This window comes from Kogia breviceps, chromosome 14, assembly GCF_026419965.1.
Source record: "Kogia breviceps isolate mKogBre1 chromosome 14, mKogBre1 haplotype 1, whole genome shotgun sequence".
NCBI classification, from domain to species: domain Eukaryota; kingdom Metazoa; phylum Chordata; class Mammalia; order Artiodactyla; family Physeteridae; genus Kogia; species Kogia breviceps.
The window spans coordinates 65,154,207-65,174,326 of NC_081323.1; the positions used below are offsets into that span (position 1 = coordinate 65,154,207).

Consider the following 20,120-nt stretch of genomic DNA (forward strand, 5'->3'; position numbering starts at 1 on the left):
AGGTTCACCCGACATATAAGACAGACAAGAGCCAACTCAAGAAGACCTCACCAGTTCCTCAGATAGCGGGAGGTGGGATGAGAAAAAAGCAGCCACTGTCCATTTTCACCCTCAGGTCGTTTCTGATTTTTAATTTTTAACAACAAAACCAATCATCAATTGTAAAAGCAAACCATCACAAAGGTAGAGCTGTTAAGCCATTTCCCAGCTTATGTGAATGGGACTGTCATCATGACCTAATGGTTTTAATAAATTACTGAATACCTGTTTGTATTATGGATGCCCTGACAACTGTTTTAAATGAAAGACAGGGGCTTCCCTGGTGGCGCAGTGGTTAAGAATCCGCCTGCCAATGCAGCAAACACAGTTCGAGCCCTGGTCCGGGAAGATCCCACATGCCGCGGAGCAACTAAGCCTGTGCACCACATCTACTGAGCCTGCGCTCTAGAGCCCACGAGCCACAACTACTGAAGCCCACGTGCCACAACTACTGAAGCTTGCGTGCCTAGAGCCCATGCTCCACAACGAGAGAAGCCACAACAATGAGAAGCCCGCGCACCACAACGAAGAGTAGCCCCCGCTCACCACAACTAGAGAAAACCTGCATGCAGCAACGAAGACCCAACACAGCCAAAAATAAATAAATCAAATAAATAAATTATTAAAATATAATAATAAAAATAAATAAATGAAAGACAAATCCTCAAAGAAAGCTTACCTGGGGAAGACACATGTTGTCATCTCCTTAAACTCATTTAAGTCCTAAAAAACAAGAGGATGACCTGTTATGATTTTACTCATACACTCACAATATTTAAAACATAAATATTTAAAGTCCCATAGCTCTCTTCTCAAACCGTGATATCTCAAACAGGCCCTTTAGGCTAAACTGTCAGGCCCATATCTCGTTAATAATTACTTTCTAAAAATCTTGTCAATTTCCTCACTGACTGGGAATCATATGACCTGATTATTAAACTTCTGCATAACCAAAATAGACAAATATGAACATTTTATGGCTGAAATAGGAGAGGAAAAAAGGTTTCTATTATATGTAGATAACTGTCAGTAATAGCTCTATTATACAACTCATCATAATAGTGAGACTAGTAGAGTTATTTAAATAAAATGGTTCACAATATCCTGTAATAACCCATAATGGAAAGAATATGAAAAGGAATATATATGTGTATAACCAAGTCACTTTGCTGTACAGCAGAAATTAACACACATTGTAAATCAACTATACTTCATTAAAAATTTTTTTAATAAAATAAAGCGGTTCATGCAGGAAACAGACATATTGTAAACTAGGTTACACTTTTAATGGAAACACCACTGAAATACTGGTTAAAATGGCCACTAAAACACAGACTTTCCAATACATATGATTCTTGTTTAACTACTCAGAAAACTGCTTAAGTGGCACCAAGAGCAGGCGACTAAATTAGACAATTCATTTCCCGAGTTTATTTGCTCAGGGTCTAGAGCTGGAATGAGATTGCTCTCATTTTTTTAAAAAATAAATTTATTTATTTATATTTTCTTTTTGGCTGTGTTGAGTCTTCTTTGCTGCATGTGGGCTTTTTATAGTTGTGGTGAGCAGGGGCTACTCTTCATGGCGGTGCACAGGCTTCTCATTGCAGTGGCTTCTCTTGTTGCAGAGCACGGGCTCTAGGTGCGCAGGCTTCAGTAGTTGCGGCATGTGGGCTCAGTAGTTGTGGTTCATGGGCTCCAGAGCACAGGCTCAGTAGTTGTGGTGCACAGGCTTAGTTGCTCCGCGGCATGTGGGTTCTTCCTGGACCAGGGCTCGAACCTGTGTCCCCAGTATTGGCAGGCCGATTCTTAACCACTGCGCCACCAGGGAAGTCCTCTCATTTTGAATTAACTCATTTACATCCATAATTGCCACACTGTACTGCACAGTCATACTCCTGACCCTTTGTAACTATACTTCTCTTCAGTGTTATTCATGCTTCATAGGCAACTGCCATTTCCCATTAGCTTTTCAAGCCTGTAAATACAGACTATATTTAGCTAGCTTGAAATATTTACCAGCTTTTCAATGGCTCTCATTAAATTAATGAACAATACATGAATAAGCGATTTCAATGCTAAGTCAAACAAAAATGCAAAAAGACTATAACCTCTCAATACCATTACAAAGCCTAACAAGCAAAAAAAAATTAGAATTATGGCAACTTCCAGGGCCAGCATATAGCAGAGTTCTAAACCAGTGCCTTCTAAAGGTTATGCTGAATGAAATAACAAGAAGACTTTTAAAAGGAGATTCTCCCCTAAAAGGCTGTTCCAAAATATGGATTCTTTAGTATACTTTTAAATGCAACATTTGACAACAGCATATGTTAAAAGTTCTACCATTTTAAATAGGTCTTGCTCTTTATTGTCATCGCTTCTTCTAAAGGTAGATGGAAGAAAACCATTTTCTCCTTCCAACAATACAGAACACAAAGAAGTTAAATAACATACTCAGGTCACCTGAGTAATAAAGCAAGGGATGAAAACTGCTTATCCTAACCCACCTCCTACTTTGCAACAAATCATATGCTCTTTCTAGAATTTGATTCAAAACTAGTTACATTCAAGATAACATTTATTAAGTGCTTACATACTAAGTGCTATGCTACACATTTAGACACAGATCATTAAAAACTTATATTACTTGTCCAGGACTTCCCTGGTGGTGCAGTGGCTAAGAATCCGCCTGCCAATGCAGGGGACATGGGTTCAATTGCTGGTCCGGGAAGGTCCCACATGCCACAGAGCAACTAAGTCCGTGTGCCACAACTACTGAGCCTGCGCTCTAAAGCCCGCGATCCATAACTACTGAGCCCGAGTGCCACAACTACTGAAGCCCACACGCCTAGAGCACATGCTGTGCAACAAGAGAAGCCACCGCAATGAGAATCCCATGCACTGCAATGAAGAGTAGCCCCTGCTCGCCGCAACTAGAGAAAGCCCATGCGCAGCAACAAAGACCCAACACAGCTAAAAAGTAAGAAAAATAAAATTTTTTTTAAAAAAAGGTTATATTCCTTGTCCAAAGAGCGAATCACCTAGAAGGAAAAGGGGCGTAAGTTGTAAAGACAAAATTATGCAACAAAAGAGGTAAAGGAAGTTTCTCTGAACTTCTGTGGGAGTTCAGAGAAAGGAAAGATCACTTCTTGGGCAAGGCAGCAGGCAGGGAAAACTTCACGGAAGAGGCGTAAGCTGGACCTTGGTAAGACAGGTAAAGCTGTATATAGCAAACATTGAGAAAAGCTAGAGAAAATTCAAGTTGGAGGAAATTATATACCCAAACCAAAGGCATACAGAGACACTTTCCAGGGGAAAGAATGAGCCAATCTTGCTGAGAATAAGGATGGTAACGAGTGACTAGATTACACAAGAAGGCTGGGCCAGATCAGAGAAAGTTTGATATGCCAGGCTAAAAAGAATCAACTGTATAGAAAAACAAAGAATGTAGGATTAATTCAGAATTTTGAGCAGGGTTAGTGATGTGAACAGAGCCATACATCAGGAGATCATAAAACTGACACAGTCGGAAGATACGCATTTGTTAAATCAATATTTAATGCCTCTTACATGCCAAGCTCTGTTTGGTGGTCAAAACACAGTATTAAATACTTTCCCCTTTCCTTACAGATACCTTCACTATTTTAAAGGTCAAAAAGTCGTGAGAGAGACTGCTACCATTCGGGCAATAAGGAGTGAATGATCTGAAATTAACATTAGCTCTTTAGATGTACACAATGCAAATTCACACCCATCATGTTTGTTTTGAGACTCACAACTATAATGCCTTTGAGTCCCAGAGGGTGATAGAGTTGTTATGAAAAGCAGGGACAATCTGAAGGTTGCAGAAATAAGACAAGGGAAGCAACAGACCCGCTGTATTCAGAGCTGTGCTGTGTTATAGACTTTTCCAAAGAAAAGTAATCAAGATGCTGATGGAATGATGTCTCGTAAGAAATGTGAAGTAACTGAGGCTTTGCAGATGTATAAAAGGCACTGAACTCTAAAGTAGGTATCATCCAATCCAGAAGTCATAAAAGATCAATCTGGTAGTACTTTAAAGCAGAGGTTGGAAAACCATGGCCTGCAGGCCAAATCTAGGGCCTCTCACTGTTGTGGCCTCTCCCGTTGCGGAGCACAGGCTCCGGATGCGCAGGCTCAGTAGCCATGGCTCATGGCCCCAGCCACTCCACAGCACGTGGGATCCTCCCGGACCGGGGCACAAACCCGCGTCCCCCGCATCGGCAGGCGGACTCTCAACCACTGTGCCACCAGGGAAGCCCCCATCACCTATTTTTTAAATAAAATTTTACTGGGACAAAGCCACACCCATTTGTTTATGCACTGCATTCTATGGCAGTTTTCAGGCTACAATGGCACTGTTGAGAGTCCTGACAAAGACTGTCCTGCCTGGAAAGCCCCAAATATTTTACTATCCGACCCTTTATAGAAAAAGTTTGCCAACCTCTGGTTTAAAGGATGGGCTGAAGGTTAAAGCGAGACAGAGAATCCTGCCTGGAGTTTGCTAACTCCAGATGAGAAATAAGGCTACTTGCTACTTGAAAGGAAAATAATCCAGATGTGAGAGACAGCCTGGAGACAAAATTGCCAGTATTTTGTAACTGGCCAAATCTGGGGCACAGAAGAAGAGTCAAAACCAATGTTAAAAACAGTATTGGTGGGCTTCCCTGGTGGCGCAGTGGTTGAGAGTCCGCCTGCCGATGCGGGGGACGCGGGTTCGTGCCCCGGTCCGGGAGGATCCCGCGTGCCGCGGAGCGGCTGGGCCCGTGAGCCGTGGCCGCTGAGCCTGCGCGTCCGGAGCCTGTGCTCCGCAATGGGAGAGGCCACAACAGTGAGAGGCCCGCATTACGCAAAAAAAAAAAAAAAAAAAAAAAAAAAAAAAAAAAAAAACAGTATTGGTGACTGGGCATCATTTATAGTAAAGGATCCAGGAAAAAGAACTGAATTGGAGACTAAAGGAAAGAAAGGTTGTGTTAAGTTACACGTCTTTTTTGCGACATGTGAATTTTAAACACCTCTCATTCTGAAGGCTATCCAGGTAGACACATGTGGGGTCCAGCATGAATTACGACCTAGATCTGAGGAGAGATCCCAGCTGGAGAAGAAGATGTGGGTGTCTTCAGCTGAAGCCCTGGAAGTGGGTGAGATGACTAAAGGACAGAAAATATGGAGAGAAAATACAGGAGAGGAGAGGACAGAGTGACGAGGGGTAAATGAGATGAGGCCATGAGCAGTCAAGGAGCAGAAGAGGAGGAGATAGAAGAGAAGCTCTTTTCTCAAAGCTCAGGCTTTGGTGTACTGAGATGGCTTGGCTCCAAGAGTAAAAACAAAAACAAAAAAACACCGAGGTCAACAGAGAACCTAAGGGAAGCAGCCTCGAAAGAGGTAACCAAGACTTTTGCACAACCTGATCCAGTCTAGATGACCTCTAGCACCATCCCACCTTCAACGGCCCTGCTATGTCTCATGTTAGCAATACCAAACTAGAAGACCACACCTGCGGCCCAGGAAACCCCCGCCCAGCACTAACTGAGCAAACCACTGGCGCCATGATGAAAACAAATGTTTAACCATGCTCCAGCAATGGCAGATCACCAGAGATCCCTTAAAATGGCTTGTAGGTACATCTCTTCAAAAATGTACAACCAAGCACAGGAGACTGTCCCTCTGGGAGCATGTTGCAGACAAGGAAATGGCACCTAGCAGAGAACACTTTCTCAGTAATAAAGACTCATGAATTTTTAAAACAGGCTGACGAGTCACTTACCGAGGGCAGAGGGCAGTAGAACTGATGAACTGTGTGCATGACATCCAAAAGCATATTGTGTCCAATGACAAGTTTCCCCTAAAAAACGTGAAGATTAGGAAAAGACTTCTTGGTACAAAATTATATCAGGACTTGAGAGTGAAATGTATGGTTCAGTTCCATAAGGATTTTGTACTAAACTTACTTTTTGACGTTAAGGGAAAAAAATGTATAAAGATATGCAAATAAAGAAATTTGGGCTGGCTTCATTCCTCTTCGGGTGTTCAATCCAAAATGCAAAGTAAAACTCCAAATGACTTTGATTTCATTGATTTTTTTCCTCTGGTTTTTATTCATCTTGCCACCCACAAGAATCAGTTGTAAAATTTTTATTGAAGAGCTCAAGAAAGTAACTGAAAATGCTAGGTAACTTGAACTGGCGAATAATTTGTGAACGAACTCCAAATATCTATTTTAGGAGTGTATTCTTTAAAACAACTCACTTATTTTCAAAAGATACATTCATAACAATGCTAAAAGCTAAAAATAACTAATTTCTAATTTTATTAAGTAGAATGAGTTTTCGTTTCCTTCATTATCTATATCAAAATTCATGGGGCTCGTTCTGAAATATTTCCAATGAAATTCACTGCTTTTCAACCAGTAAGGTATAACATATGTGCAATAAATTGGTCCATTTTAATAAAAATTAAACTACGAAAACAGAATATCAACTTGGATTTAGCTAGCCAGGTGATAGCATTTTTAACATAAAGCATCTGGTCACTACAGTGGAGCTTTTCACTATGTCCCAGTGGCCCTTCAGAGTAACACTCCTTGACTCACAGAGCTAAACATAATTATTTGAAATAAATAATTTTACACAAAATCTCCCAAATCCAACAGACAAGCCGTCCTTTTGGCTCTGTGTGGGCACATTCTGAACACCTATACAATGCTAAAATACCAAATATGGATTAAAACCACAGAGAAGACGTGGAAGGAACCCAAAATGGAATACAAACCTGAAAGATGAACCTAACTGTATTATAAATGAATCCCTCAACAACACTGAAGGAGGCTGATAAGAACAGAACTATGAAAACAGCATATAATAAGAACTACATTTCCCAATGCTGGAGAAAAAAATGTACAAATAAGAAAAGAGAGTGGGCTTCCCTGGTGGCGCAGTGGTTGAGAGTCCGCCTGCAGATGTGGGGGACGCAGGTTCATGCCCCGGTCCAGGAGGATCCCACGTGCCGCGGAGCGGCTGGGCCCATGAGCCATGGCCGCTGAGCCTGCGCATCCGGAGCCTGTGCTCCGCAATGGGAGAGGCCCACGTACAGCAAAAAAAATAAAAAAATTTAAAAATAAAAAAAATTTTTTTAATTTTTTTTAAAATTAAAAAAAAAAAAGAGAGAGTAGGTTGAAAATAAACCCTGGGCTTCCCTGGTGGCGCAGTGGTTAAGAATCTGCCTGCCAATGCAGGGGACACAGGTTTGAACCCTGGTTGGGGAAGATCCCACAGGCCGCAGAGCGGCCTGTCGCAGTGCGACACAACTACTGAGCCTGTGCGCCCGCGCCCCTCAACTACTGAAGCCCACACACCACAGCTACTGAAGCCTGTGCGCCTAGAGCCTGTGTTCCACAACAAGAGAAGCCACCACAATGAGAAGCCCAAGCACCGCAACGAAGAGTAGCCCCCACTCGCCGCAGCCACAACTAGAGAAAGCCCACATGTAGCAATGAAGACCCAACGCAGCCAAAAATAAATAAATAAATAAATAAATTTTTTTAAAAAGAGAAGAAAAGAAACCCTGTGGTGTTAGACTACAATCTGAGGTCTATCAGTATAAAGGCATTTTTTAAAATATATATACATATATGTCAGACATGGAAATATCAATGTGTGTATACATGCATGGTTACACACATGTATCATTCTTAGCTCTGTCCAGTGAGGGGAACTAGAAGCACTAACACCACAGCAGTAGCCCAGGACCAGATCTTGGTTTCTAAACACCATTCTCCAATAAAAGGAACCAGGGCTCCTTGGAGAAGTCATTGATTCCACAGCTGAGGCAGGAAAAATAGAAGATGAGTCTGGAACATCTTCTGATGTCAGAAAGTAAGGAGGTGCTCAGAAAAGGGTGGGGGCTTCTTCCAGGGGGAGTCAACCTGAAGAAACTCCAATGGCCAAGGTGGTACCATCTGAGCCCCAAAATAAACAATAAAAAAAGTAGATGAAAATCTGTAGAATGAAATAAATTTCCCTGAGTCCAAAAAAATTTTAAAAAGAATTAACAAATAAACAGGGGAGCAGGGACAGCTCTTCCTTCTAGAAGAATTCCAAGAACGAATGGAGAAAGAAAGAGGGAAACACAGACTCGCCACTAGAAAACCATAGCAATAATGGCTGCAGGCAAGATCCACCGACAGATGCTACGTTACAGGCAAAAGCTTGAGGAAAAACAGGATTTTCGGGACTTCCCTGGTGGTCCAGTCGTTAAGACTCTGTGCTTCCACCACAGGGGGCAAGGGTTTGATCCCTGGTCGGGGAACTAGGATACCGCATGCCACGTGGTGCGGCCAAAAAAAACCCAAACAAACAAACAAAAAAACACAGGATTTTCATTGTCTCAATCAAAGTATCTCCCCCAAAATATTTATCAGTCACAAAGGAGGTAATAGTAACTCTACAGTGCACAAATCCAGCAGACATAAACTAAACCAAGTGATCCAGGTCAATATCATGAACCATCATTTCTGTGGTTTTCCTGCCTCAATCAATGTTATGTCCTCAATCCAACATGAGAAAAGATCAGACAATTCCAAACTGAGAGACATCTGACAAAATTACAGTCAACACTCTTTAAAAATATCAAGGTTGGGACTTCCCTGGTGGTCCAGTGGTTAAGAATCCACCTTCCAATGCAGGGGACATGGGTTCGATCCCTGATCCGGGAACTAAGATCCCACATGCCTGGGACAACTAAGCCTGTGCGCTCTAGAGCCCACGCACCACATCTACAGAGCAGCCCGAGTGCAGCAAGGAAGAGCCCACATGCCGCAACGAACACCTGACATAGCCAAATAAATAAATAAATAAATATTTTTAAAAATATATCAAGGTTATAAAAGACAAAGAAAATTACAGATTGCAGAAAACTAAGGAGAAATAACAAGTAAATGCAATGTGGTATCCTAGACAGAATTGTTAATAGAAAAAGGACTTAGTGGAAAAGGGTGAAATTCAAATTAGTTCATAATATTGTACCAATGTTAATTTCCTGGTTCTGATAACCGTATATTATGTAAGATAATAACATTGGGGTAGCTAGGTGAGGGATATATGGAAACTCTGCACCAGTTTTGCAACTTTTCTGTGGGTGAAAAATTAATACAAAATTTTTAAAAACAGATTCACTACCAAGAGTGATGGGAAAAGAATTTGGTCTGATATAAAGAGAGTCTACTGTTCTCTGGCTCTACAGAGCTTAACTATGTTAGTATTTTTAAGGTACATGACTTTTAAATTTTAAGTGTCTGGATCACTAATAAATAGGGCTTTTTTTGCAGTATGTTTTGTGACGTGAACTACGAATGGTCAGCAACATACTATGAATCACTCTGCAGAAGAGAGACAACAGAGAGAAAAAATAAACAGAGGCACAGCAGGCTAAGGTATCCAAATTGTTTGTACAAGGCAAACAAACGTCCCAATCTTGGAAAAGCTACCTAAACCCTCACGGTGGCTATAAAAGGGCTCAAAGCCAACTGCCGCCCCACATCTCTGTGTTTCAGGGACAGCCTCAGTCAAATCAACAACTGCTCTAAAGGCTGCTAAGAGTGTATAATGTAAGTAAATGTGACCCCTCTCTGCTTTTCTGGATACCCGTAATCTTAGCCACTTCTCAAGAGACTCACACTTTGGTTTTTCTCCAGGCTCATCCAACTTTCTATTCCGTTCTGATGAGGTCACTTACTTCAGGGAAAGAGCTCCAGGTGAGCCAGCCCTCCTCCTTCACAAGGCTCTCTAACTTCTGTTTACCGGCCATAGCCCCCCGCCCCCACCGGGGACAGTGGCTGCCTCTCCTCAGATGCTCCTGTTTGACAAGCCTGCACCTGGTGGTGAGACATTCATGGACTCCTGGAGTCCGGCCGTAAAGCTTCCCTGATGCAGAGTTCAGCGTCTAAGGGACAAGATGACTCCTCCTCCAGGGGGATAATTTCTTCTTCCTAGGCCAGATACTCAAGTAAAGAAAAGTCTTGGATTCCAGGCAACTTAGCATCCAGGCAAGCAGTCTGACTCGGATGCATAACTCACGAAACAACCAGCAGCAAGACCCAGTTTAATCTATTCAAGATGTGGGTGCCTCTTTTCTGAAAGGACTTATGAAACAAGGGAAAATGTCTATCCTATCTATTACAGAACCCTCCAGCATATTTACACAAATGGTCAACACATTTTTTAAAATGTATCAAATGTTATTAAGGCTATGAGATATAAGATTCAATCACAGTTATGCAGAGAACGCAATTCAATTACTTTTACCCTCTAGATTCTTCTAATTAAGGAATAAAACGCTTCAAACACTAGATTGTTTCTCACCATATTCTTTAGTTTTTTATTCTGCTTCTTACTGGTTTTGAGAATAATAAATATTAGTTCCGTGGAGCCACATAAGGCCATCATTGTATAATCCTCCCCTGCGTTTTACAAGAAATGCTTTCCAAAAAAATGGTTTAATTATAATTAATTCCGCAATTACGATGTCACACTAAGCGCCTTATAACAACAATTTGTCTTTATGAAGTTCTAAATTCTCCCTCCAGACCAGGTAAACATTCTAAACGTGACCAGATGATTAATTTGCAATGATAATTGGGCATTTCACCTTAAATGTTCATGAAATTAGTTAAAAAGCCTGGTTCACTTACCGAATTAGCAATGGCATGAATGACTCTAGAAAACCCCACAGCATCATTCAGTTCTTCCTAATTTAAAAACAAAACAAAACAAAAAACCACTATTGACGTATACATATTGCTTATTTGAACGGGTTAAAATCTAGGCCAAAAAAAAAAAAAAAAAAACGACTGAAGTTTTATATGGAGTTAGATAGCTTTAGCTTCACGTGCTTTGAGTCTATCACCCCAAACAACTGCATCTGAAATGACCTATGCACATAACTTTCTTCTGTTTTAAAATGAGCAAAGTGGCAAATTATTCATTAGTTACTAAAATAACAGTGCTAGGGTTCACCCATCACTTCCCATCAACTGTTGAAATTTTGTAGTCTCTCAAGTTGCCTTGGAAACACAAACTTTTAAAAGCTGCCACCTGCTGGCCAAACTCAATACTGCATCCAATTCGGAGGCGACCCACCCAGCAGCTGACTGCCAAATCAAGAATGCTCAGACTCTTATTATCCTGGTCAAATGCATTTTAATAAAATTTTTATAGCACAGCACTGAGACTCATCTCCATTCATTTTCGTCTCTCCTGTTTTATTCCCCATGCACTTAAATGGGCTCAATTTCTCTCCTACCTTGAAACCCCTTCCTTTAATCTGAGCTCCACAAAACCACTCTCCTTCTTGTCTCTTCACAGCTAAATTCCTTAAAGACTCCTCTCCACTCACTAGGTCCAGTTCAACTCCCAGGGACCCGCAAGCCCCCTGCTCCCCCGCTTCACCCGCACTGAAGTTGCTCACCTCTTTAAACTACTCTCAAGTCTAACAAGCGTTGGCAGGGATGTGGAGAAATTGGAACACTTGTGCCCTGTTGGTGGGAATGTAAAATGGTACAGTCACTGTGGAAAACAGTGTGGCTGGTCCTCAAAAAAGTCAGAGACAGAGCTACCATACGAGCCAGCAATCCCACTCCTCGGTATGTGCCCCAAAGAACTGCAAGGACTCAAAGAGATACTTGTATACCCATGTGCAGAGCAGCGTTATTCACAAGAACCAAAAGGTAGAAGCAACACAACTGTCCATCGGCAGATAAATGGATAAACAAAATGTGGTACATACGATATTATTCAGCCTTTAAAAAGAATGGAAATTCTGTCACATGCTACAATACAGATGAACCTAAATGACATTATGCTAAGTGAACTAAGCCAGTAACAGAAAGACAAATACTGTACGATTCCACTTACATGAGGCACCTAGAGCAGTCAAACTGACAGAGACAGAAAGTAGAATGGTGGTTACCAGAGGCTGGGGGATGGGGGAATGGGAAGTTATTGTTTAATGGGTACAGAGTTTCAGTTTAGCAGGATGAAAGGAGTTCTGGAGATGGATGGTGGTGACGGTTGCACAACAGTGTGAATATGTTTTACAGTACAAAACTGTACAGCTTAAAATGGTTAAGATGGTAAAGTTTATGTTATACATTTTTACCAGAACTAAAATGTTTTTAACTTTTTAAAGAATATTCTTTAAAAAAGAAGAAAAAAAACGACTCCCAAGGCTAAACCCAATGGCCATGTCTCAGTCCTCATTCTACTTCTCGAGAGCATCAGACCCTGTCAACATCCCCTTCTTCAAACACTCTTCCCCTTGGCTGCTGTGTCACAATAACCTCAGGCACATTCTGCACTCTCATCCTGTCCCAGTCTCTCTGCCAACAACAACCAAGTCCAGCCCTTACCCCTCTCCTGCACTCCAGCACGACAATCTGCTGACAGGACATTGATGCTCAGATGCCCTCAAAACATCGAAAACCTCATCTGCTCAAAAGCAGAATGTAACACCTTTGTCCACTATAGGGGGACAGCCCTGCCACGGTGTCCTGGTGACCTTGCACACATCCAAATAGTCCACGCAGGCAAAGTCTTGAGATATAACTAATGTGCATCTGGGTGGAACACCCCAGGAGAGCACAGGAGGCCACCTCCCTCTCTCGCCTGGAAGGCTGTCATGAGACAGTTTCTCACTGCTGCCCAGGCTCTGATGAGGCCTGGGGCTTCCTGCGCCACGGTCTTTTCAAAATAGAGCTACAGAGTATGAAAGCACTTAGCTGCAGTCTAGAGTTGGCTGCTTGGCGATGGGGCATCCACAGCTCACTCTGCAGTCACGTGGCCCCTTTTGTTTCAGTGTTGTCTTTTTGGTTTGTGGGACAAGCACCACGTGCAGCTGTCACCTTCTCTAAGTCATAAACTGTCTAAATTTAACAGAGGCTTGCCGTGTCTTTCCTAGTTGCATCAGTCTGATGTGGCCCTGCTTTATGCATGGGTGAGCTGGATGTCCACCCTTGCCCAAACCCACTCCTGGCCTCCTCCACCTGCGTCCCCCCACCAACACCACTCTGTCACCCCATCTAAGTAGACTGATGTCAGCCTACCCAGCTGCTCAACTTCCTGGCTTGAGCATCTTCTTTCTTCTGCCTTCCTCTTTCACCACCCACATCCAATCACAAATTCCACTGATGCTACCTTCTAAAGATGGCCAGATTCCACCTTAACTCCTACTAACTTTCCTGTTCCAGGGCACTGACATCTCTTAGCTGGTTACTCCACAGCTGAACTGGTCTCCCTGCCTCCAGACTTACTCGAATCCATTCTCCAGAGGACAACCAGGGCAAGGTTCTTACGATGCAAATATGACCGTGCATCCTAATCTGTTGAATCGTATCATCTAAATTTTGTTTTAGGAAAACTAGTAACTGCGCCTAAAGTTAGACACAGCAAGATTAGTTAATGGGCTGTGAAGCTCAGTGACACACAATCTGAATGATAACCACTAATTCCTTCTCCAAGACTGCTTCATGGAAGTGAAGACTGGTCAACCATGATGCCAGTCTCACTTTGTTGGCTGCATCTAATTACTTAACCTTAGGTTCCCCTCATTCTCTTCCAGGTTTTGCTACCAATTCGATTCTTCTCTAGTAGAAAAATATTCATTAAATTGAATCTATCACGGGATCTACAACTCTGTAGCCATTTCTCACCCAAAGGAAATGAACATAATCCAATCACCTGTTCCTTAGCGTGTTTCTGCTGCTCTCTCCTTTTACGTTCCTCTTCATCTACTTTGCTGATAACAATATAGCGCTCTTTCTAAAAGACATAAAGCAGATATACAATTTTCTGGAAGCTACCTGACCCCTACCCCCCAAAATTCAGATTCTACCAGTAGAAGTTACAATTTTTCTCACTGCACAGTCCTTCATGGGCTAAACACACTGAAAGTATTTTGAAATGCAACCAAAAGTTGAGTTGATGCTTTATAAACCAAAATTCCACCTCCGTGTTTCCATGACATTTTCCCATGGTTTATTAATCACCCCAAAAGACAATTATAAATATCAACAGACTGTGAGAATAAGACACTCCATAATGAACACTAAGATGCTGCATTTGACCATGAATTTCTAAATAGTTGGTTTTAAAATAATTTCTATATAATCTATAAAAATGTTGAGTCACTATGTTGTACACCTGAAACTGTAATACTGTAAGTTGACCACACCTCAATAAAAAAATTTCTACATTTCATTAACATAAGAAAAAAATCCTGGAGAATTCCCTGGTGGTCCAGTGGTTAGGCTTCTAGGCTCTCACTGCCAAGGGCCCAGGTTCAATCCCTGGTCAGGAAACTAAAATCCCACAAGCCGTGTGGTGTGGCCAAAAAAAAGGGAAAAAGAAGAAAAAAAATCCTGGATTTTCTGGTAACTTGTCAGATAACTAGCACCTTCTTTCTCACATACTGCATTTTGTATCAATCAAATATACTACAAAACCTCCTGTGTCAAAGTTTGAGATTTTTCTTCTAGCAAGACTTAATTTACTTAATCTCTTATTAAATTAGACATCTGACTTAACAACAAGAACTAAATTCTAAAATTCTGTAGAAGGAACACACCATTAGCTCCCCATCAGCCCACCTTTACCCATCACAGTTCTATCACTGCACCCTGGGAGTACATGATGATAGCTATGTTTATGCCCCAGATTCTAAAATTTAATTTTACTGGCCCACATAACAGGAGGCAATTATTACATGGATACCATGTATATCAGCTTTCTGTGATGATTAAGAACATGTACTAACATTTGCATACTTTCAAGTTTACAAAGCATGCTCACTTCCATCTACCCACTTGATCACTATTTTTTAAAAAGCTGTGAGATAGGTATAGCTCATCATTACCATGTTCACGCCCAATGCACAAATGAGGAAAACGAGGCTGGCAGAGGGGAAATGACTTGCCCAATGTCACCCAGTTCATATGTAGCAGAGCCAAGGAGTAATCTCTGACTTTCAACTGCTCGATTTGATTGCATTTTGCATTTGCATATTGTTGCATGGGTTTAATGCGTTTGATGTTGGCCCTGGATAATTCTTGAGGTTACCTTTTCAGTTTCTAAAGTCTCAACATGAATGCCTTTGGGATACCTAAAGAAAAGAAAGAAAACATGACATCAGTAGATGAGACAACAGCTAAAACCCTACGTATTTTAAAAACAGCTACATAGCTATAATTTCATTACTTAAATTTTATTAAGTATGAAATAAATACCACTACTAGGAAGACTTTAGAGTAATTTCAGCTGCTAAATGTTTCCCTCTCTCTCCTCTTAAAACACAGGAATGTAACTGATTTCAAATTAATATTTTTAGGACTCAGGCATCTTCTGAAATGTCAGGCATCCTGTAATACAGTCAACTCATTACCACACTGTCAAATCGTGCTTCTAAATATCACCATGTTTACTTCCTAAGTAAAATTCTGAAGGTCTCTTTGGATGATCTAGGGCATGCACAGGGAAGATCTGAGATGAGTAACTCTGCTGTAATCTGGCACAGTAGTTACATCTGCCCAGGAGAGGAATCTGGAACTCTGGTAGAGAATGTGGCAAGGATAACGTGAGAGGAAAGGAGCCTGGTCAAACAACAATGGCCCTTTTCCTGTTTTGGTCAAAGTAAATTCCCAGTATACATGCCACTGGCAGACTCTAATGAAAGAACAAGAACCCCAAACAAAGTCAAGTGCAAACATCCATCTGTGCAATCCTGATACTCAATTTTTGAGTTAGAGATCCACTTGAAAATATAATTAAACCAATAGAAACACCTCCAGAAAGATACATGCACACAATTTTGGATACTGTTTCAGGGGATTCATAGGCCTCCTGAAACCTACCCATGGCCTAACCCCTGTTTTAGAAAAAGCATTCACCTGAGTATTTACCAGGTCTTAAAACCAACTCTTTACCATATATTGATACCTTCAAAGAACAAAAACACTACACATCCAGAAGTTAATGGACAGGCCAAAGTGATAGTTAAAAGAAAATTGTTAAGGCTTTACAACATCTACTAAGAAGGAATAACAAGGAAATAAATTAAATGGGTATTCAACTTAAGAAATTAGGGGAAAATAATAACAAAATAAAGCATGCCCAAGAACACGGTATGGTCAAATCACCAAGAACTGCAGAATATCAAAAATGAAATAAGAGCTAAAACATCACATTTAGTTTTTAAATCCTGGGTCCCTCACAGAGCTCTTGTGTATAATATAAACACTTACTTCCAGCTCAAAGTCTGATAAATTAGTTTTCTTTGGAACCTATAAAAACAAATGAAAAGGTATTAATTTTGGCTCATTAAAGGAAAATTCAAACTGACCAAGCACTGGTTGGGAAAGACATTTACTTTTTTTTTTTAAAGATGGATTGGGGACTTCCCCGGTGGCACAGTGGTTAGGAAACTGCCTGCCAGTGTAGGGGACATGGGTTCGATCCCTGGTCCAGGAAGATCTCACATGCCACAGAGCAACTAGGCCGTGCGCCACAACTACTGAGCCTGCACACCACAACTACTGAAGCCCGTGCTCCTAGAGCCTGTGCTCCGCAACGAGAAGCCACTGCAAGAAGCCCACACACCGCAACAAAGAGTAGCCCCCGCTTACCGCAACTAGAGAAAGCCCACGTGCAGCAACAAAGACCCAACGCAGCCAAAAATACATAAAATTAAAAATAATAATGATAATAATAATGGATAAAGATGGATTGAATTTTTAAAAACTTTTTATTTCATATTGGAGTATAGTTGATTAACAATGCTGAGTTGGTTTCAGGTGTACAGCAAAGTGATTGAGTTATTCATATACATGTATTTATTCTTTTTCAAATTGGGAAAAATATTTAATTTTTAAAGGAGACTTCATTAGAAGCGACAGGTAATGTGCAAACAAGAGCAGACAGGATGTTTGAGGTGGGAGGATTCCTCGCCACTTTTCTTTCTCGAAATGCTCTTTATTATTATTATTATTATACTGCCTTTATAGAAGAGGCAGAAGTTCTTGTCTAACCAAAGTATTACTTCCTGTGGCTGTATGAAGAGAGTTTTAAGTAGACAGATGCATTAAAACACTTCTATGAAGCTAGTCACAAGGTAAAAGGAAGGAAAGCAGGCTGTTTCAGTCAATGACTCTATGAAACACTGATGATTTTTTACTGTAGAGAGAAATTAAAAGGACAGGAGTAGCCTAACAGTAAATTCTGCTCTTCTGAAGCCTTTATGTATGAAGCACAAGTCGAGGCTACAATAATTATGCCACTCTTGAGCATGACTTAAAGCAAAGGTGCACAACAGTTTTCTCCCCTCCAGCACGGAACAAAGCATTCATTCAGTGTCTCTATATACCATGGTCCCAATTCTGTTAATGCTAAAGTTAGTGCTGAAATATTGGGAACATACCTATAATAAAAAGACTATTTATGAAAGTGTTTTTAAGCGACCAAATGGAGCACATGCCAGAAATCATCTACCTTTCCAAAAAAAGTACACATGAAAATATTCAGGGCAACTGACCCAGTACATGGCTCTAAATTCAAGTTCTTGTTTTCTTCACTTTGTAATAAATCTTCTATTTTCTCTCTGAGGAATTAGAATAAAAACATGACCATCAGCATCATTAAGGAATGAAGTTGTCAACCAACAGAATCATCATACTCAAAAGCAATCCAAATACAAGAACATACGACACTGTAATTTTACCAAATCATGTTATAACTTTTTAGTTCAGTAAGGCTTAAAGAAAAATACTTTATTTTGGCATTTGTTGCTGTTATTAATGAGTTCGCAACAACTTCTCCAGGATTCAGCAATACAAGTGATTTGCATTTTTACTTTCCTAGTAAAGCAGTTATACTGACAGCTAAACAGAGCAAAACCAGACGCTCCTCCAAGGGCACGTTTGCTTGTCAGAAACTTCACTGCAAGAGAAAAAAACATGGATGTGTTGCAAATATCTGGATGGGCCTCTGCCTTCACGGGGACTGGACGGTGGCTGTCAGGCCCGTGGTCCACTCAGGAGGTCTGACCACTTGGCCAAGATAGTCTTTTGCCTGGTGACACATGGGAAGTCTAAGTACAGTACACAGAACTCGACTTACAGTTGACAGCTGTGACACAAACCCAGATACACCACAGTTAAATCCTGCCCCTCAAACATCACGCCCCTGTGTGCACTGTGCATGTGAAGCACGAGCCTGAGACACAGACATCACCCCTGCCCCAAGACACGTGACTCAACGCACGTTTGGTTTCAGTTTAGGAACTTACACCACTTGGTCAATAAACTTCTTCTGATCCTCAGGAATCGTCACGGGACATTTTGAAGTGTTAGGAGACGCGTACGACAAAGCGCCTGCACCATTGGACTGTAAACGTTTTTCATCATACTGCTCTCTTAACTGTCTTTCTTCTTCCTGGTTTAAGTATGGAATTCCTGAACAGAATTTTTTAAACAATGCATTAGCAGAAGTAACAGTTTATCATAAAAATTTTGTAACAAACCAAGGAGTCTAAAAGACTCAGGAAAGGCCATATTTAACTACAGCTCAAAAAAATCAATGGAAAAAACAAATGATTTTGAAATGTGTTTGTCTATTCATTCATTCCATTCACTCGTTCATTCATTCTCCTTTCAACAAACTGTGATTTGGCTCTTATGCTGTGCCAGGCGCTGTTATCAGGCACTAGTGAGCTAACAGTGAACAAGGTCGACTTGTCCTGCTCTGTAGTGAAGCGAATGACCTTAGGAGGACCAGAGAAGGCCACCAGGAGGGAGGACCTCAGGGTAAGAATAAATCAGACACGAAGGAGCTGGGGGAAGAGTATTTCAGGCAGGGAACAAGCATAAATGCCCAGAGGATGGAAAAGGCTTGGACTGTTCCAGAAACAGCAAGGAAGCGTAAGCAGGAGAATGGCATAATGTCAGGTTGGAGAGGATGGGGCAAGATTACATAGGCCCTTGCAGGCCACGGTAAGAATTTACTCTATTCTACGAGCAATGGGATATCATCAGGTTTTAAGCAAGATAATCATATTATCTGCTCCATGTTTTTAAAAGATCATCTGGACTCCTGTGAGAGTTGAAGTAGGGAGGTCAACTGGAAGGAACTGTCCACTGCAGATGTCCAGGCCAGAGACAACCGCTTAGATCAGCAGACTTTTCCTTAAAGGGACAAACAGTAGATGTTTTAGGCTTGAGGGCCATACCGGGATCTCTGTTGCAACTCCTTAACTCTGACCTTTGTAACATGAAAACAGCCACACAATGGGTATGGCTGTGTCCCAGTAAAGCTTTATTTATAAAATAGGCAGAAGGTCATAGTTTATGACCTTGGCCTAATCTACAGAGATAGAGAGAATGATTCTAGAGATAGGAGAGCTAGAACTTGCCAACATACTGGGGTTGAGGGAGAAAGGGAAGGGCAAAATAAAAAACGACATCTAACTATTAGGTTTAAACAGTTGGGACAGCAGTAGGGCCATATACTGAAGTGGGGAAAACTAGGCAAAGAATAGACTTGGGGCCCAAGGGGTGAAAATCAAAAGCTACCTCCTAGATATAATAAATCATCTAGGGATGTATATATAAATGGAGAGGTGCAGGTATAAACCTAAAGCTCCGGAGAAAGGTGCTGAGATATAAATGTAGGTGTCAGGACGTGGGGGGCATTAAAAGCCATGTGATGCTTAAAAAACTTTGTAGAAAGAATGATGGAATTAGAAAATCACCACTCATCAGCAATAATTGTTTCAAGCAAGAATTATCAATGGATGCTAAAACTAATTGGTGAAAAAGTGATCCACATTTAAAACACCAACAGCTGCACAACAATATTAGTGTACTTCATACTTTACAAACTACAAAAAAAAAAAGTTATCATCGTCAGTAATGCGGCTAATTGATGTCATATGCCTCCTGATATGATGCACTGAGCAGCACAGACATGCACATCTGCAGTATCCCTGCCCGAGATGAACAGATGCATTTGGACTTGTCTGACGAA

At 41.2% G+C, this 20,120-nt stretch overlaps 1 protein-coding gene across 2 annotated transcripts in view; it reads right to left on the reverse strand.

Annotated features, from left to right (window-relative positions):
* PARN (poly(A)-specific ribonuclease) overlaps window positions 1–20,120 on the reverse strand; it is a 164,260-nt gene that overhangs the window by 129,266 nt on the left and 14,874 nt on the right. For both annotated transcript variants that reach the window (XM_059038327.2, XM_059038326.2), the window contains exons 7-14: window positions 18,385–18,550; window positions 17,632–17,697; window positions 16,346–16,384; window positions 15,165–15,207; window positions 13,788–13,868; window positions 10,745–10,801; window positions 5,825–5,902; window positions 719–762 (exon numbers count right to left, since the gene is read on the reverse strand). In XM_059038327.2, coding sequence (XP_058894310.1) covers window positions 719–762; window positions 5,825–5,902; window positions 10,745–10,801; window positions 13,788–13,868; window positions 15,165–15,207; window positions 16,346–16,384; window positions 17,632–17,697; window positions 18,385–18,550 — 574 coding nt within the window. The remainder of the gene's footprint in view (window positions 1–718; window positions 763–5,824; window positions 5,903–10,744; window positions 10,802–13,787; window positions 13,869–15,164; window positions 15,208–16,345; window positions 16,385–17,631; window positions 17,698–18,384; window positions 18,551–20,120) is intronic.